Source organism: Eubalaena glacialis, chromosome 2, assembly GCF_028564815.1.
Source record: "Eubalaena glacialis isolate mEubGla1 chromosome 2, mEubGla1.1.hap2.+ XY, whole genome shotgun sequence".
Lineage (NCBI taxonomy): Eukaryota > Metazoa > Chordata > Mammalia > Artiodactyla > Balaenidae > Eubalaena > Eubalaena glacialis.
The window spans coordinates 195,963,477-195,980,437 of NC_083717.1; the positions used below are offsets into that span (position 1 = coordinate 195,963,477).

At 42.1% G+C, this 16,961-nt stretch overlaps 2 gene segments (V, D, J or C); both read right to left on the reverse strand.

The window, feature by feature from the left end:
* Window positions 1-9,969: 9,969 nt before the first annotated feature.
* LOC133084759 (immunoglobulin heavy variable 4-59-like) lies at window positions 9,970-10,424 on the reverse strand. The segment is given in 2 exon segments: window positions 9,970-10,292; window positions 10,379-10,424. Coding segments are annotated over 2 exon segments (369 nt in total).
* A 3,356-nt stretch (window positions 10,425-13,780) lies between these two features.
* Window positions 13,781-16,065, reverse strand: LOC133084760 (Ig heavy chain V region 1B43-like). The segment is given in 3 exon segments: window positions 13,781-13,889; window positions 15,618-15,933; window positions 16,020-16,065. Coding segments are annotated over 3 exon segments (471 nt in total).
* Window positions 16,066-16,961: the final 896 nt, after the last annotated feature.

The following is a 16,961-nucleotide window of genomic DNA, read 5'->3' on the forward strand; positions in this document are numbered from 1 at the left end:
TCCCACAGCCCAGGAGTGGATTTTACCCTCAATCTTGAAGAGAAATTTGCAAGTGAGGGAGCCCTGTACTTATAAGTGGGGAGGGCCTGAGGTCAGAGTTCTCTGGTCCTTCCTGCTTTTTTTTCCTATCGTCTCTCCTGTGATGTGGTTCTCACCACCCCCAAGTGCTTGTTATATATAAAATAAAGACTTAATCGTCCAGATTGGTATTAATCGATGATTGAATAAATAAAACACGTGGAATGAAGGGACATATTTCTCTTACAGAATACTTACAAATAACTTATGTAGATTCCCCTTCTTTCAAGAGTTTCTAGACTCCACCTGAACATACCCAGTAAGAATTCAGCAGATTGAAAACAGACTCACAGACTTAGAGAACGAACTTATGGTTACCAGGAGGGAAGATTGTTGGGGGGGTGGGGAGGGATAGACTGGGAGTTTGGGAATCGCATCTATGCACTACTATATTTAAAATATATAACCAAAGAGGAACCTACTGTATAGCAAAGGGAATTCTGCTCAATATTCTGTAATAACCTAAATAGGAAAAGAATTTGAAAAGGAATAGATTCATGTATATGTATAACTGAATCACTTTGCTCTACACGTGAAACTAACACAACGTTGTAAATCAGCTATGCTGCAATATAAAATTAAAATTAAAAAATAGAATTCAGTAGAACGAAAATCTATTATTCACTTCCATGGATGCGAAGTGTGCATTCTACCTAAAGTGTTGCCTGCACTTTTGGACATGGGAGAACTTCAACGTTGAACTTGGATGTAGAAATGAGATTTTAGACAAAACACCAAAAATATAATCCATGAAATAAAGAAATGATATATTTAACTGCATCGAAAATGAAAACTTTTGCTCTGCCAAAGGCACTGTTGAGTGAGTGAGTGAAAAGAGAAGACACAGTCTCAAAGGATATATTTTCAAATTGCACATTTGTCCCATGAATAACAAGGACACATACGGGAGAAAAGAAAACTGATAACCTAATTTAAAAATAGGCCAAAATCTGAACAGACACCTCACTGAAGAGGGTACAAAAAAGTGTTCAGAATAATTTTCATTAGGAAAGTGCACTTTTAAACAACAATGAAATACTACTCATCTATTAGAGTGGCCAAAATCCAACATACTGACAATATCCAGTGCTGACAAAGACATGGAGCAACAGGAACTGTCACTCACTGCTGCTGAGAATGGAAAAGGGCACATCCACTTTGGAAGACATTTTGACACTTTCTTATGGAGTGAAAATTTCACTTCCCATAACATTCAGTGGCTCACTAGGAAAGCTAGTGTGGTCTTGTCATCACACTGAAGGTCCTGAGTTATCGGGAGAAAGATACCAGCAGGAAAATAACACACCACAGCATTCATTGTAGAAATGCTTCTCAGATTGCTGTGAGGGGAGGTATTTCAGGGAAGGAGTTAAGAGTCCTGTGCAAACATGCAGGTGTGGTTTGGAGAAAGTCCCTTGTGGTGACAACCTCAAATGAGAGCAACACGGCATTCTGTGTCAGTCATGAGATTCCTGATCATTGTAGAGATTCACCTCATTGATTTTAACCACTGAGCCCAGCCAGGTCATCAGATAAACCTACATGGATTTTCATGTATGTGGAAATACAGATGCACACAGACTGCAGAATGGAGCCTGAGCATCCTTCACTCACCTGTGTTCCTGGTCAATTTCAGCTGTGGATACACATCCTGTGAGTTCTCAGTTCCCCAACTCCTGCTCAAGGCACACGGAATAGGATTATATTTAGCACCTGGTATCTCTTTTCCAGAAGACTTCACGTGATGTCTTGACTAGAGCTGCAAGCATAATGGATATTAAAACAGAGAGAGAGGATCAAAGTAGGAGAGTGCTGAACATTATTTAAAAATAAGCCGTTATAGTTTCTACATCCAAGGAAAAAGAAGAAACCACAACGAGATGGTAGGAGGGCTTTCATAATATAATTAACTTCCATATTCTCTGGATGGGTGACCCACAAACAGGAAAATAATTATATCTCAGAGATTCCCCCAGGAGTGAGAGTTCCAAGCCCCAAGTCAGGCTCCCCAGTCAGAGCGTCTGGCATTGGGAAGAGAAGCCCCCAGAGAGCTTGGCTTTGAAGGCCCTTGAAGACTGTGTGCCATAGCTGCACAGGACTGGGGGAAGCAGAGACTCCACTCTTGGAAGGCACACACAAGATTTCACATGCACTGGGACCCAGGGCAAAACAGTGACTCCACAGGAGCCTGGGCCAGACATACCTGCATGTCTTGGAGAATCTCCAGGGGAGGCAGGGGTCAGCTTACTTACTGTGGGAGTGAGGACACAGGTGATGGAGGCCCCAGGGAATATTTGTCAGCATAAACTCCCAGAGGTTGCCATTTTGGCACCGAGACCTGGCCCCATCCAACAGCCTGCATTCTTCAGTGCTGGGATACCTCAGGTCAAACAACAAACAGGGTGGGCACACAGCCCCACCCATCAGCAGACAGGCTGCCTAAAGTCATCCTGAGTGCTCAGCTACCTCTAAACACAACCCTTGATGCAACCCTGCCCACCAGCTGGACAATATCCAGCTCCAACCACCACAGTGCAGGTACCAGTCCTTCCCACCAGGAAGCCTGCACAAGCCCCTGAACAAACCTCACCCACTAGGGGGAAGACACCAGAAGCCAGAGGGACTATGATCCTGCAGCCTGAGGAACAAAGACGACGAACACAGAAAGTTAGTCTAAGTGAGACATGAGCGAGATATGTTCCATATGAGGGAACACGATAAAACCCCGAAGAACAACTAAGTGAAGCTGAGATAGGCAATTTGCCTGAAAAAATAATTCAGAATAATGATAGTAAAGATGATGCAAGATCTCAGAAAAAGCATGGAGGCACAGACCAAGAAGATACAAGAAATGTTTTACAAAGAGCTAGAAGATTTAAAGAACAAACAGAGTTGAACAATAAAATAACTGAAATAAAAAATACACTAGAATGAATCAATAGCAGAATAAGTGAGGCAGAAGACAGATAAGTGAGATGGAAGATAGATTGTTGGAAATCACTGCCATGGAACAGAACAAAGAAAAAAAAAAAGAAATGAGGACAGTTTAAGAGACACACAAAGATTCACATTATAGGGGTCTCAGAAAGAGAAGAGAGAGAAAGAGCCTGAGAAAATATTTGATGGGATAATAGCTGAAAATTCCCTAACATGTTAAAGGAAACACTCACTCAAGTCCAGGAAGCACAGAGAGTCCCATACAGGATAAACCTAAGGAGGAACATGCCAGGACACACATTAATCAAATTGATAAAAATTAAAGACAAAAAAAATTCTAAAATCAACAAGAGAAAGGCAACAAATAACATATGAGGGAAACCCCATAAGGTTATCAGCTGATTTTTAGCAGAAACTCTGCAGGCCAGAAGCGAGTGGCACAATATATTTAAAGTGATGAAAGGGAAGAACCTACAACCAAGAATACTCTACCAAGCAAAACTCTCATTCAGATTTGGTGGAGAAATCGAAACCTTTACAGACAAGCAAAAGCTAAGAGAATTCAGCACCACCAAACCAGCTTTACAATAAATGCTAAAAGAACTTCTTTAGGCAGAAAAGAAAAGGCCACAAATAGAAATAGAAAATTACAAATGGGAAAGCTCACCAGTAAAGGCAAAAATACAGTAAAGGAAGGAAATCATAGACTAACAAATATGATATCAAAACCAGCAAGCATGAGAAGAGGAGAATACAACTGCAGGATATTGGAAATGCATTTGAAATTAAAAGACCAGCAACTTCAAACAATCTTGTTTATATATAGACTGCTATGTTAAAAGCTCATGGGAACTGCAAACAAAAATCTGCAATAGGTACGCACACAAAAAAGAAAAAGCAATACAAACACAACTCTAAAGATGGTCGTCAAATCACAAGAGAAGAGAACAAAAGTAATTTTTAATATTTAGTGAAAAGGGGAAAGTAAGGAATTACTGCTTTTTTAAAATATATATACGCATTATGTGGAATGGCAATTTTATAAACGTCTTTTACAATTTCTTGAAATGTACTTTCTCAAAGATTTCTTAGTGTGGTATAAAACATGTCTACTAATAGTCTTGAATATCTTTAGTCTCACTGTAACAGTAAAATTATATTAATAATTAATGTTGCAGCATGTTATTTTGAAATATTCTATAAATTCAATGAATTTTGACTTAATTCCTTATTTAACTTAATGTAGGAAAACTCTATGGGTGTAAGTTACTGAAGAGATTTGGAAAACTATGTAGACATACAATAATACAATCAATGCTAATATGTTAACATACAAACTCTTATCTCATTTATTTTATTCGATTTATTTGTTCTCAGCAACCATGTGTAATTTACCTATTTAAAAGTTCATTAGACATTAGAAAAACTCTATCATCACTCTTATTTTTTGGCTGACAAACTGTCACAGAGATAAGATAAGCATATTTGGCATTTAGTTGGTCTAGGTAGAATCAAAGTATTACACTGAATTTTGATAACTCTAATGACATGTCTGTATTCATTAAATGACCAAACTTAGTCTAGCTTTTACTTACTAGAGATTAATCCTAGATCATGTGAACTTGAAAACATTTGGGAGAGTTTCTGTTATATTTCTGAGAATTTATAGAAGTTCACAATTTTCTTTAAGAGAATTAAATAAGGCTATTTTAAAAATTAATTTTAGCAATATCATCCAAAGGTAGAAAAATACCATATCTAAAATGTATGTACATAGATATATACAAATAGACACAAACACATTTTTACCTTCATTTAAAATTTTAGTCATGAATTAGGTACAATACAAATATCACTAGTTTATAAATAACAATTTGATTACATTAATTCTATGCAATCAAATGGTTAAAGTCTTTTTTATTTGTGGAAAAGACTTTGAAGTTCTGTATTTGGCCTTAACAAGCAATTTTAAGGAGGTTGTGCTTTAGTAGAGTTTGAGAAACAGAGTCCTTTTAGCAGTTTGTGTTTCTAAAGTCCTCTTTCCCTATTTATTACCTTTGTTCTTGGTAATTAGAGGTAGTCTAGATAAGAGTTTCCATGGAAGACCAGACAGAACATTTACATCCAAAGGCACAGGAAGAAGCCTTTTATTCTTTTCAGGTAAGAAGTTTGGGGACAAATTGTTTTTTCTTTTCTTTTCTTTTTTCAAAATGGCCATAATAATTATAGACATTTTCATCAGTCTATTGGGTGCTTTGCTGAAAATATGTTTAGGAAATAGAATAGGAATTTTTTGTGGATATCTTTGCACCTGTATAGGAATTACAAAAAGGAAGTTCAGCAGGACAAGGGGAGAGAAGAGCAGGGGAACAGGCAGCTGGTGGGGGGGTGAGATGGGTCGGGCAGGTGTGGTGCTAGCTGGGGTAGAAAGCAGAGACAGGGTACTTTATGGGAACATTTATTGCTTCATTTGAGTCAATCCCCAAGGCAATTCAGAATTAGCCTTAGATAATTTGGGGTCGGTACCCTGGAGAGAAGCCATTTTGGGATCACTAATTCATTTTGACTTTTCAAATGTCAATTCAAATAAGCTTCCCATTTGGGCCGCTTTGTCTTACACCTTTTTTTTCTTTTCTTTTCTTTTCTAATTACACAGTAGACTAATTTAAAAATTTCAAAACAGGCCCAAGTTGACCAATTTATTTGCAAATTACCCAGGGAGTCTTAGTAGAGTGAGACAAATACTTGCAGGATGGGGGCCCATAGTTCTTACGCATAAAACCAGGAGAAGTTTCAGAAGGAGGCTGCAACCTTACTCTTAGAGTGAACTTCCCTTTATTCCAGGAGTAATTACTCACCAGACCAAAACAGGAAATGAAGTCTCACAAAGAGAAGCCAGCGCAGAGGGCACCCCAGTAAAGTAGAATCTCTACTAAGGTTAGAGTACAGGAGAACTCAGCACCATGATCTGGGACTTCCAGGGAGATGAGAGAACACGGTGGACTCTTGTGGGGATCTTACTTGGATCTGTGGCTGTGCTGGAGGGGAGAAAGGCCCCTGTCTGCCCCACTTGTCTGATAGCACGTACTGTCGACCCAAAAATGGAAAAGGCGACAAGTAAGAAAACAGTTTATTTGAGGTCTAGAGCATTGCATTTTGGGAGGCATTGATTTGAATAGCAACGTGATGTGCTTCTAGGGAAATAGAATGTGGCTAGGGTTTATGAAGGCTACAGACAAAGACATTCCAGGGAAGGTGCATAGGGTGTTCAGAGAACTACAAATCGTGGTGGCAGACATTCAGTCACTAGTCTGCAGTAGATTGGTTGCTGAACTGTCGTTTCCAAGGAGGGAAGACAATGAGTTTTAGGTGGCCTCAGAATGGCTGGGTCAAAAGTTCATACTGCATATGGGGGGATGTGTAAATTCCACGTCCTTAAGGGCCTCCTGGACCGAATTCAGACCCTTTGATATAAGCGACTCCATGTAGCTGTTCATAGTGCACAGGAGAACACATGGACATAAGACAGAGACTATGCGTTGTGAAACTGAGCACATCCCAAATACTGACATAATGATGGCACAGGGGCTTTGAGTGAGGAGAGTAGAGATGGGCTCAAGACATAGATTAATAGGAGAGGGAATTACAGACCCCAACAGGAAACCCCTCACTCCCCAACCCCCTCCTCTGGGCCCTGTGCTCAGAGTGTGCAGAGTCTCCTTGCAGACCAGCCCCCTCCCTCCCTCCAGGGTTCTTGCTGCTTCCACATAATTAGGCACCTGAGCTCTGGGAGAATCAGGAACAGGAGCTCTGTCTTAGTGTGTCCTTATCACTGTCTCTCTTCTCTAATATTTCTTATTAGTTTTTAATCTCATGCAAGCTAATGTTCTGCATACCAGGAGACCTCCTTGAGTCCATCATGCGTGGACCTCCTTCAGGTCAATCCCTATTATTCCTTGGGGTTTTACTAAGGCATCTTTTGTCCAATAATTCATTATAATTTGTAATTACTAAAAGAAAATTTCCCAAACTCTAGCCATCAATCACCTTAATTCCTTTCACTTAATAATTGTAGCATCTCTTTCATCATAGCCACTCAACTCAAAATTTCAACATTAGAAATAGTCATGTCATTAACTGTGCTAAATATCTATCTATCTATCATCTATCTATAGGTAGTCACTGAAAAATCACCAAGCTAAGAGTAACCAGAATACATAGCATTGATACAATACTTTTTTGAATATAATTTCATTAAAATTTATAATATAAGCAAGATAATTAAAGTTTTGTTGAAGTATAACCTAAACATAGTGTTGGGGCCCAGGGCAGGGTACCCCAAAATAGGTCCTAATGGCATATTGATTATTTTGAATTAAAGTTACTTAAGAAATCACCAATGCAAGAGGGGTATTCTGACCCTCTGTTTTGTTTCCTGAAAGCAGAATATAAATCTCCCATGTGATTTATCCTCCCTGCATCTGGAGGTAGAAGGGTACCCTATCAACAGAGATAGAGAATTGGGGTCAAGAAGCCTGTATAAACAAAACTTGTTACTACTTTAATTTACTACCTTAAGCCCAAACTCCTTGTAGGTGTTTCAATAATTAAGTGCCCCAAACCTCAGTTTCTATGTCCTGTCAATTCCTCACAAATATGTTATTTTTTGTCTTAATATTAGACAAGCTTCTTGCTTTGACTACTTCCTAAGGCCCATTTTTATGAGACTGCCAAGCATACAAATTAAAATGTGTTTTTGTCAGTTCTATTATTGGTCCATCCACAAAGAAACCAAGAAGGGTAAAGGAGGAAATGCCCCCTCCTCAACAACGCCCACAAATTTTAAAATTTTAATTTTAAAATCTTTTTATTATTATTTCTATTTTCTGGCCAAGCCAGCCAGCACGTGGGGTCTTAGCTCCCTGACCAGGGGTGAGCCCGCCACCCCCACAGTGACCTCAGAGGGTCTTAACTGCTGGACTGCCCGGGAATTGCCACCACGCATTTTTAAACCCCTCTCAGTGTATACATATCCCTGAATATGGCAAAGCATTACTGCAAAGTCCCTTTACGTGCCTCTAAAGCTAAAATGACCTGCATGAAGAACTATGCAATTTTAGGGACAAGTTCACATTTAGCACAAAATTCGATTATTAAAATTAAGAATCTAACAGCAGTGAGAGTAGAGCGTTATACTGGTAAGTAATGCACAATTCCTGATTTTGAGTTCCTTTCAGTTGTGAGGCTTTAAAATGACTTCCAAATATTTAGCTGATTTCTGCAGCTCAATGTCAAATTGGGCTCCATCCATCAGATTACCTGGACAGGATTATGGAAGTGATGTGTCCCCTAGTGGTCATTCAGAGCCATGCAGTCTGCATGATGCTACAACATTAGGAAGATTTCTTCCCAACCACAAATCACTGCGAGGAAGGAACTCACAGTTAAAGTCAATGCTTTCTTTCAAGAGGAGAATAGAAATCTGAGGACAGACAATGAGAACACCTTGCAGAATTTAAAATGTCCTTTTACATTTTAAAAATTGGGGTAGAGCTGATTGTTTCAATATGGGCAATTTTTGGTGGTTAACTCTTGAATGAACAAGAAAATCGAAACTTTTAGAGAATGTGATTATGTATAAAGAAAAGGCAAAAAATAATATATTTATATATCTGTACTGAGTAATGTTTCATTATTCTGTATTCTTTATCCAAATTTAAGTGCACTTTGTTAATTTTCCCTTACTATATTTAAATGTGTTTCTCCTGAACATACTGCCAGTTATGTATTCCTCTCTCAGTCCTGTTTCACATCTTTTCCACAACTTTAGTTCATAAATGTCTGCCTGTACATCTGGGCTGGATACTGAGACATGAGGAGTGAACAGCGCACGCACTTCATTCCCTGACTTCTGTCTCACCATAGCCACACATGAGGTGTCCAAGACCATGCTCTTCAGCGGGAGTGTCCATTTGACATCCTCTGTCATAAAATACTTGACTTCTTAGATGTGCATGGTCAGAACCAGCCATGCCCCTATCTAAAACAGGCCTGTTCTGCAGCAGAGCCTGTGTAACCTGGAATCTTACCTGTGTATGAAACATGGGCTCAGCAGGGTGACTGAGGCCAGCTTCAGAGACCTGAACGCAAGCTGCCTTGGGATGTCCAACAGTGCACAGCCATGCGAGATGGACATTAGGAGATGAATTGGGGGCACATTGATGCTCACATAGTTACTGACCTTTCCTTCTGTTCCAGGTCATGTGGGGAGAGCTGGGAAGAGTGAGGAGAGCTCCAGCCCCATGGTGCTCAGGGTCTAGGACAGGTAGAGGGAGAATTTAAAAGGTAGAAGGCAGAGGGTTATTTTGGGATGGGTTCAACATCCACCCCAGTAAATCAGAAACAGGAGGTTAACATATTCTGCGGGGAGAGAGACCCTGTGGACAGAGGTCCTGGGGGTGCACTGATCATAACCCCCTGAGGTCATATGTGCCTGTCTGACAGGAGGGCCTATATGTGGGCCACCTGTGCGTGAGGGGGTCAAAGTTGGGTTTGGACACAGGGTTGATGAAATGTGCTGGTACCTCCCTTTGTGGAAATGTTTTCGAATCACAGGGAAGCTGAGAGTCCTCTGGATGTTCTCTTTGTCAAGAAAAATAAACAAATAAGATATAGGAACTTGATGGACAGATCCCTAGTGACTGATGATATCCCATCTGCAAATAGACAATGTAACTTTCTTGTTTGTTGGCTGCACTGAGAATATGAGAATTCAGAGGCAGAAAAAAAATGAAATGTCCCTTGGGGCAGCTGAATGTTTTGGAGAGGTAATTCTCGATCCCAAAGGAAAGCCCCTTCCATGCCACCCTCTGCACAGGCTCCTGGGCCTAGTCTCTGAGCTCCCCCTGCAGCCCAGCCCCTCCTGTCTCCCTGCAGAGAGGTTTGTGTCTGGGCTCACACTGACTTCCTCTCACTGTCTCTTGCACAGTAATACACGGCTGTGTCCTCGGTGGTCACAGAACTCAGCTGCAGGGAGAACTGGTTCTTGGATGTGTCAGCAGTGATGGAGATTCGGCCTTGGAAAACAGGGTTGTAGCTTGTACTTCCTGTCCAGTACCCCATCCACTCCAACCCTTTCCCAGGGCATGGGCAGATCCACTTCCAGTAGTAACTGCTGGTTACAGAGCCCCCAGAGACAGCACAGGTGAGGGACAGGATCTGTGAGGGTTTCACCAGTCCTGGGTCAGACTCTTGCAGTGTCAGGTCAGACAGGACACCTGGGAACAAGGAGAATCAGTCCCTCTTAGTCACCTGCAGCCACAATCATCCCCATAGACCCGTGCCCTGAACCTGAGACACTCACTTTGGGGACCTGTCACCAGGCAGAGGAAAAGACCCCACAGCTGCATCTTCTTCTAGACCACAGCTCTGCCTTCCCCAGAGACCTCAGCCTTGCCTGAGGAGCGAGCTTTGAGCCTCCACTACCCAAGGGTGGATTTTACCCTAGAGCTTGCAGGAAAATTTGCATGTGGGGAAGCGTTGTTCTTATAAGTGGGGATGGAGTGAGGTTACACTCCCTGTGATCTTTCTGGGCCCCTGTGAGTTCTCTTCCCTTCAAACTCACTCGGTATTTGAATCTGGGTTAGGGGAGCACTTGGTTTAAGAGATACATTGAAATCAGTTTAAAACAGGGCATGTCATTCCTAAGCACAAGAATAAATGGTGGACTATTTCAAATCTCATGTGTTTTTCAAGTAGGTATTAAAGGGTTTGGCATTTGTTCAGATACTTTCTGAAACACAGCACATTTATATATCTACAATTGTCAAAATTTTATAATCATAATTTCATATGCAAATAATTATTTGATGTCTATATTGGTTTAAAAATGCTCACAATATAAAGAACAGTTCTTTCCAGTATATATATATTTTAATTTAACCATTTACAATTTTACTGTAATTTGAATAACTACATCCCAAACAGAGGCATGGTATATGTTACTGATGTTGGAAGATTTATTATTGTATTTATGGTACCCTGGGCAAAGTCCTCTCTTATGCCAGCTCATGTCATATTGCAGAGGATCCAATCTAATCACATCAGAAATAATCACACTCTTATACAAAGAAAACATTGAAAATAAAAAGAGTGACTGTGCACCTGTGTAATCCAGACTCTTCCAGGGTTGAAATGATTATGGCAGAGGATTAACTAATCTACTGTCTTTTTCTACTACTATCTGTGAAGTTCGAGTTCAGGGAGGGAAATTGAAAAGGGTTCATAGCATACATTTGCTCATAGTATTGTAAACTTTAACCCTGACAGGAAGCCCCTCACTTCCAGCCTCCCTCTCCCATGTCCCTGGGGCTGGGCCCCGTGGTCAGAGGGTCCAGGGCTTCCCCACATAATATATAAAGTTCTTAACACATTATTAACACCATCTTTTGTCATATATATGATTTGGAAATACATTTTCCCAATCTACATTTGTCTTTTCATTTCCTTAATGGTATCTTTTGTGGGGCAAATGTTTTAAATTTTTTTAAAAAGTCAAATTTATCAGTACTTTCTTGAATGGATCCTTTCTTTTGATATTTTATCTAAAAACTCATCAGGCAATGGTCATCCTCTATTGTCCACAGGATGGAAAAGCCTGATATGAACATAGAGGGCACTAAAACTGGTAGAGCTGTGTTAGAATCCTTAATGTCACTGAAATCTGATTTCTTTTGCCCTCTAACCAGGAGACCAACATTTCCAAGCATGAAGTACTGTTTCACCTCAAAGATTAATTCATTTGATTGGACTTTACAATGTGAATTGCTGTAGTGTATTTTAGCGTAGATAAGAAGACTTATCCCTGAGAAACTGTACATTTAATTGTCAGGCAGATGTGGAAGGTACATCAAAGGACGTGCGAAGTAGAGGGGCCAGGAGAAACCACCTGAAGGGTGATTTCAAGAAGATGGAAGTGACCAGCGAGGACTAAACCTACAGAGAGGTTGTGTAGAATGAGACGTAAAGAGGATTCACTGGAGCTAATGTCTGAGAACGTTCCTTATCCCAGTAAGAGCAATGTGCACAGTCATTTGTGCAGAACTAACATGAAAACAAGGGAAAGAGAGAATGGAACTTGCAAGACATGAAAGTGTGGAGGGTACTCACCGCTCTCAGCTTGACTTGCAGTGTGATAGATCCCTTGCACTTGGATAGGTGGTGGGAGTTTAAAGAACGTTCTCCAGTGAAGTTGTTAAGACAACACTCAGGAGATGCCCAGATACTGGATTGTCGGGGTGCCGGTGTCCCCTAGTGGTCACTCTGGGCCGTGCAGGCCGCGTGACCCTGGTGTCCCTTTTTAAAAAAATTTTTATTGGAGTATATTTGCTTTACAATATTGTGTTAGTTTATACTGTTCAGCAAAGTGAATCAGCTATATGTATACATATATTCCCTCTTTTTTGGATTTAGTTTTTCTTTTTTTCTTGTCTGAGAAATTTTTTATATCTCCTCCTATTCTAAATGATAACCTTTCTGGGTAGATTATTCTAGGTTGCAGATCTTTCTCTTTAAAGACTTTGAATATATTTTGCCACTCCCCTCTGTCCTGAAGAGTTTCTATAGGAAATCAACTGATAGCCTTATGGGGGTTCCCTTGTAATTAACTCTTCGTTTTTCTCTTGCTGCCTTTCGAATCTTCTCTTTAACTTTTGCCATTTTTTCTTATAATATGTTTTGGTGTAGGTCCATTTGGGTTCATCTTGTTTGGGAACCTCTGTGCTTCCTGTATCTGGATATCTGTTTCCTTCTTTAGGTTTAGGAAATTTTCAGCCATAAATTCTTCAAATACATGTTCAACCCCTTTCTCTCTCTCTTCTCCTTCTAGAATCCCTATTATGTGTAGATTGACCCATTTTATATTATCCCATATTACTTTCATTTTGTTTTTTTCATTTGGCTTTTTGTCTGCTGTTTTGATTGGGTAATTTCCATTGTTCTATCTTCCAGGTCACTTATTCTTTCTTCTGTATTATTCATTCTGCTATTTATTGCTTTGAGCTCAGCTTTCATCTTGGCAAATGAATTTTCTAATTTTTCTTGGCTTCCCCTTATAGCTTCTAGTTCCTTTTTACAGTAATCTGCATTTCTGTCAATAGCCTTTCTTAATGTCTTCAGTATTTTCATTACTGACTTTTTGAACTTGATGTCTGTTAGACTGAAGAGGTCTGTTTCATTGTTTGTTCCTTCAGGGGAGTTCTCTTGGTCTTTTAAGTGAGAGTGGTTCTTCTGGTTCTTCATTAGGCTTACATTTCTCTTACTCTGTGAGTTCAGGAGAAACAAATATCTACTGTAGTCTTGGAGGGCTATGTATATGCTGAAGCGTCCCTGCGTAGCTTGTGTGGGTTTAATTCTTTTTGGCGTGAGGGCTGTTCTTGGTTTGGATGCTTATGGTCTCTTTCCTCAGCATGTGCTGGCCTGTGTGCTCTTTCCCAGGAAGGTGGGGGTAGCACTTGGCTCTCGGCTGAGGGCCCCTTGGGAGAGGTGGCAGATTGCACACAACGCTGGGGAGTGAGGGCAGCGGTCGTCACTGAGTCACGGACCCTCAGCACTGGCGGCGGGTACCGTGCACACCCCTGGGGAGGTGGGACGGTGGCTGGTGCTGGGTTGCGGGATCCTCAGCAGTGGTGGGGCATTGAGCTCACCCCCAGGGTGTGGGGGGGTAATGGTGGCACTGGGTCACAGGAACCTTGGCAGTGGTGGTGGGTCACATGCACTCCCAGGGAGGCGGGGGCAGCAGTTGGCACTGGGTTGTGGGACCCTTGGTGTTGCTGGGCCACGAATGCTCGCTGGAAGGTGGGAGCAGTGAGCTGCACCTGCACACAGGACACACGCCTGTAGCAGTGGTGTGCACTGCTTCTGTAGTCCGAGATGCCGGCGGCGGCTAGTGCCAGCTCCCGTAGCTCATGTAGGCAGTGCCCTGATGGCTGAGAGGTCACGGAGAAAGATGTTACTTTGGTGGGCCAGACCCTCTCCTCCTACATACCCCAACAACGGAACCCTGCCTCTCTGGTGGGCCCAGGTTTTTTCCTGGACTCCCTCGGTTGTGGCGCACCACACCCTAGACCCTTCAAACTGTCTTCGCACAGCCAACCCCAGTCCTCTCCACAGGGTCTAACCTCCAAAGCCCAAACCTCAGCAACCAGCCCCCACCCCAGTGGAAGAGTGTCTCAGGCTGGGGCATGCCAGTCAGCACCTATTGCCTGTACACGTGTCTATCTGCTTTGCCCTGTGCACACCTCTTGCTTCACTCATCTCCAAGGCTCCAAAGCTCCCCCTCTGTCCCTGTCAGTGGGAGGACTTCCCAGTGTGTGGAAACCTTTCCTCTTTCAGTGCTCCCTCCCAGCAGTGCAGAACCTGTCCTGATTAATTTCTCTCTCTCTGTTTTTCCTTTTGCCCTACCCAGTTACATGGAAATTTTCTTGCCCTTTTGGAGGTCTGAGGTCTTCTGCCAACGTTCAGTAGATGTTCTGTGAGATTCGATCCACATGTAGGTGTATCTTTGATGTATCTGTGGGGAGAAGGTGAGGGATCTTGAACACTCCCCGTTTATCTATTTTTTTTAACTCATTTTCTAGTTTTGAAGTGAAATAGGTAGTCATACTCTATAGTTGATGTTTGATGGCTGAACCTTAAGGCTCATTTCTCAGTCTATTCATTCCGCTCACACATGGGACATCTGGTAGGAAAGCATAGGTTCTGCCTCCTTTGATATTGGTGGAAGATTGGAACCACAGGAGCCCCTTCAGAGAGAGGGGCCCTTGCTTTTCCCCACCCCTGAACCACAGTAAAAACCCTGAACCAGTCCCCACTCCTCTCTATATAAGGCCATTTCTGACTTGCTGAGAGGCCGGACATTCTCTCAACAGACACCTTAATGATGGAGGTGATAACACTCATATTCTTTTGGGGTGTGCGTGTGTCTCATCATCAAAGGAGAAATCCATACCGAGCTTCAGTTGAGATCGTTGTGTTCTTTCTTGGTGTCACCTACTATTAAAGCTGTGAGTGTGGTGTCAAGACAAATAGCATGGCCACCAGCAATGTTTCTTATATGGCTTTGGATTTATAACAGCTCTGTTGCCTGACACCAGCCTGCACTTTATGCTGTTCCCTGCTGGCTAGCTGGGGTGATGGACTGGGGTTTGCTGATCTGCATTTTTGAATTCCACAGAGACTCTTCTATAGATGCAGCTGACTCAACATAGATTTGATAATTGATTGAAATTTAGGGACAGGAGTCAGCGACTGTAACTGACTCTGCCTTTTGTGCATGTGAGAGTAGTTTTCTCTTATTCCAACACATCTTCTCTGAGATACTGAATATTTATGCAGAGAATCATGAGCCCAGAGAGGTTCCACAGGGGAAACTGCTACATGGATAGGAAGTCGCAGACCCTGACAGGAAACCAGCCCTTAACTTATATCTGCACATGTTCCTGGAGCTAAAAGACACAATTGTGGTTCCTGAGTGCCCCCTGCATCCCGTGTCCTATCTCCTTGCAGGGAGGTTTGTGTCTGGGCTCACACTGACTTACCCTCACTGTGTATGTTTTGCACAGTTATACAGGGCTATGTCCTCGGTGGTCACAGAGCTCAGCTGCAGGGAGAACTTGTTCCTGGACATGTCCCTGGAGATGGAGACGGTACTCATAAGTGATGGGTTATATGCTGTGCCAGTAGCAAAATGTATGCATCCTATCCACTCTAGCTCCTTTCCTAGGACCTGGCGGATCCAGCTGCAATCATATGCACTGGTTGTGATGCAGAATCCAGAGACAGCACAAGTGAGGGAGAGGGTCTGGGAGGGCTTCACCAGTCTGGGTCCTAATTCCTGCAGCTGCACCTGGGACAGGACACCTGTGGACAAAGAGAATCAGTCCCTGTCAGTCACCTGTAGTCACAACCAACACCATAGACCTGTGTCTGACACCTGAGACCCTCACCTTGGGGACCTGTCACCAGGCGGAGGAGAAGACCCCACAGCCTCATCTTCTTCTAGACCACAGTTCTGCCTTCCCCAGAGACCTCAGCCTTTCAGAGGATAGAGCTGTGAGCTCCCACAGATGAAGGGTGGATTTTACCCTCAAGCTTGAAGTAAATTTGAATGTGGGCAAGCCTGTTCTTTCAACTGGGGAGGGACTGAGTCAGGCTTCCCTCGTCCTTCCTTCTTTCTTTCCCTATCATGTCTCCTGTGATGTGGTTCTCACACACCACATAATAAGCACCATGGGTGCTTATTATATTGTTTTGTTGTTTCCGAACTTGAGTTTCAGACTACCCTTGTGCACCATTCATCCTGTGAATCTGTGACTTGAGAGGATGTCCTGTGGTGAAAGCATCAGGTGGGTCCACAGGAGGTTTCATTCCATTGCACACCTCAAAAACCACATTTTTCCTTGCATCAGTACAATATCTGGATCATCATTACTCCATTCTAATATTTATGGCTCCATTAACATATATTGAGAAAAGAAAGCATTTTCCAGGTCAATAGCCACAAATAAGATACCAGTGTTAGGTTAATTTTCTCAGCAATAAAATCACAGCTGATAGAGTAGCTTCACTGGAGTCACCACCACACAGTGAAGCTCACAATAATACACTGGGAGTCACCAAGATCCGTGACTCATGCACAGACCAAAAGGTGAGTTGAGAGAAACAAGAAGAACTACAATCGTGCAGGCTGTGGAACAAGAACCACATTCACAGAAAGATAGACAAAATGAAAAGGCAGAGGACCATGTACCAGATGAAGGAACAAGATAAAACCCTAGATGAAGTGGAGAGAGGCAACCTTCAGAGAAAAAATTCAGCATAATGATAGTGAAGATGATCCAGGACCTCGGAAAAACAATGGAGGCAAAGATTGAGAAGATGCAAGAAAT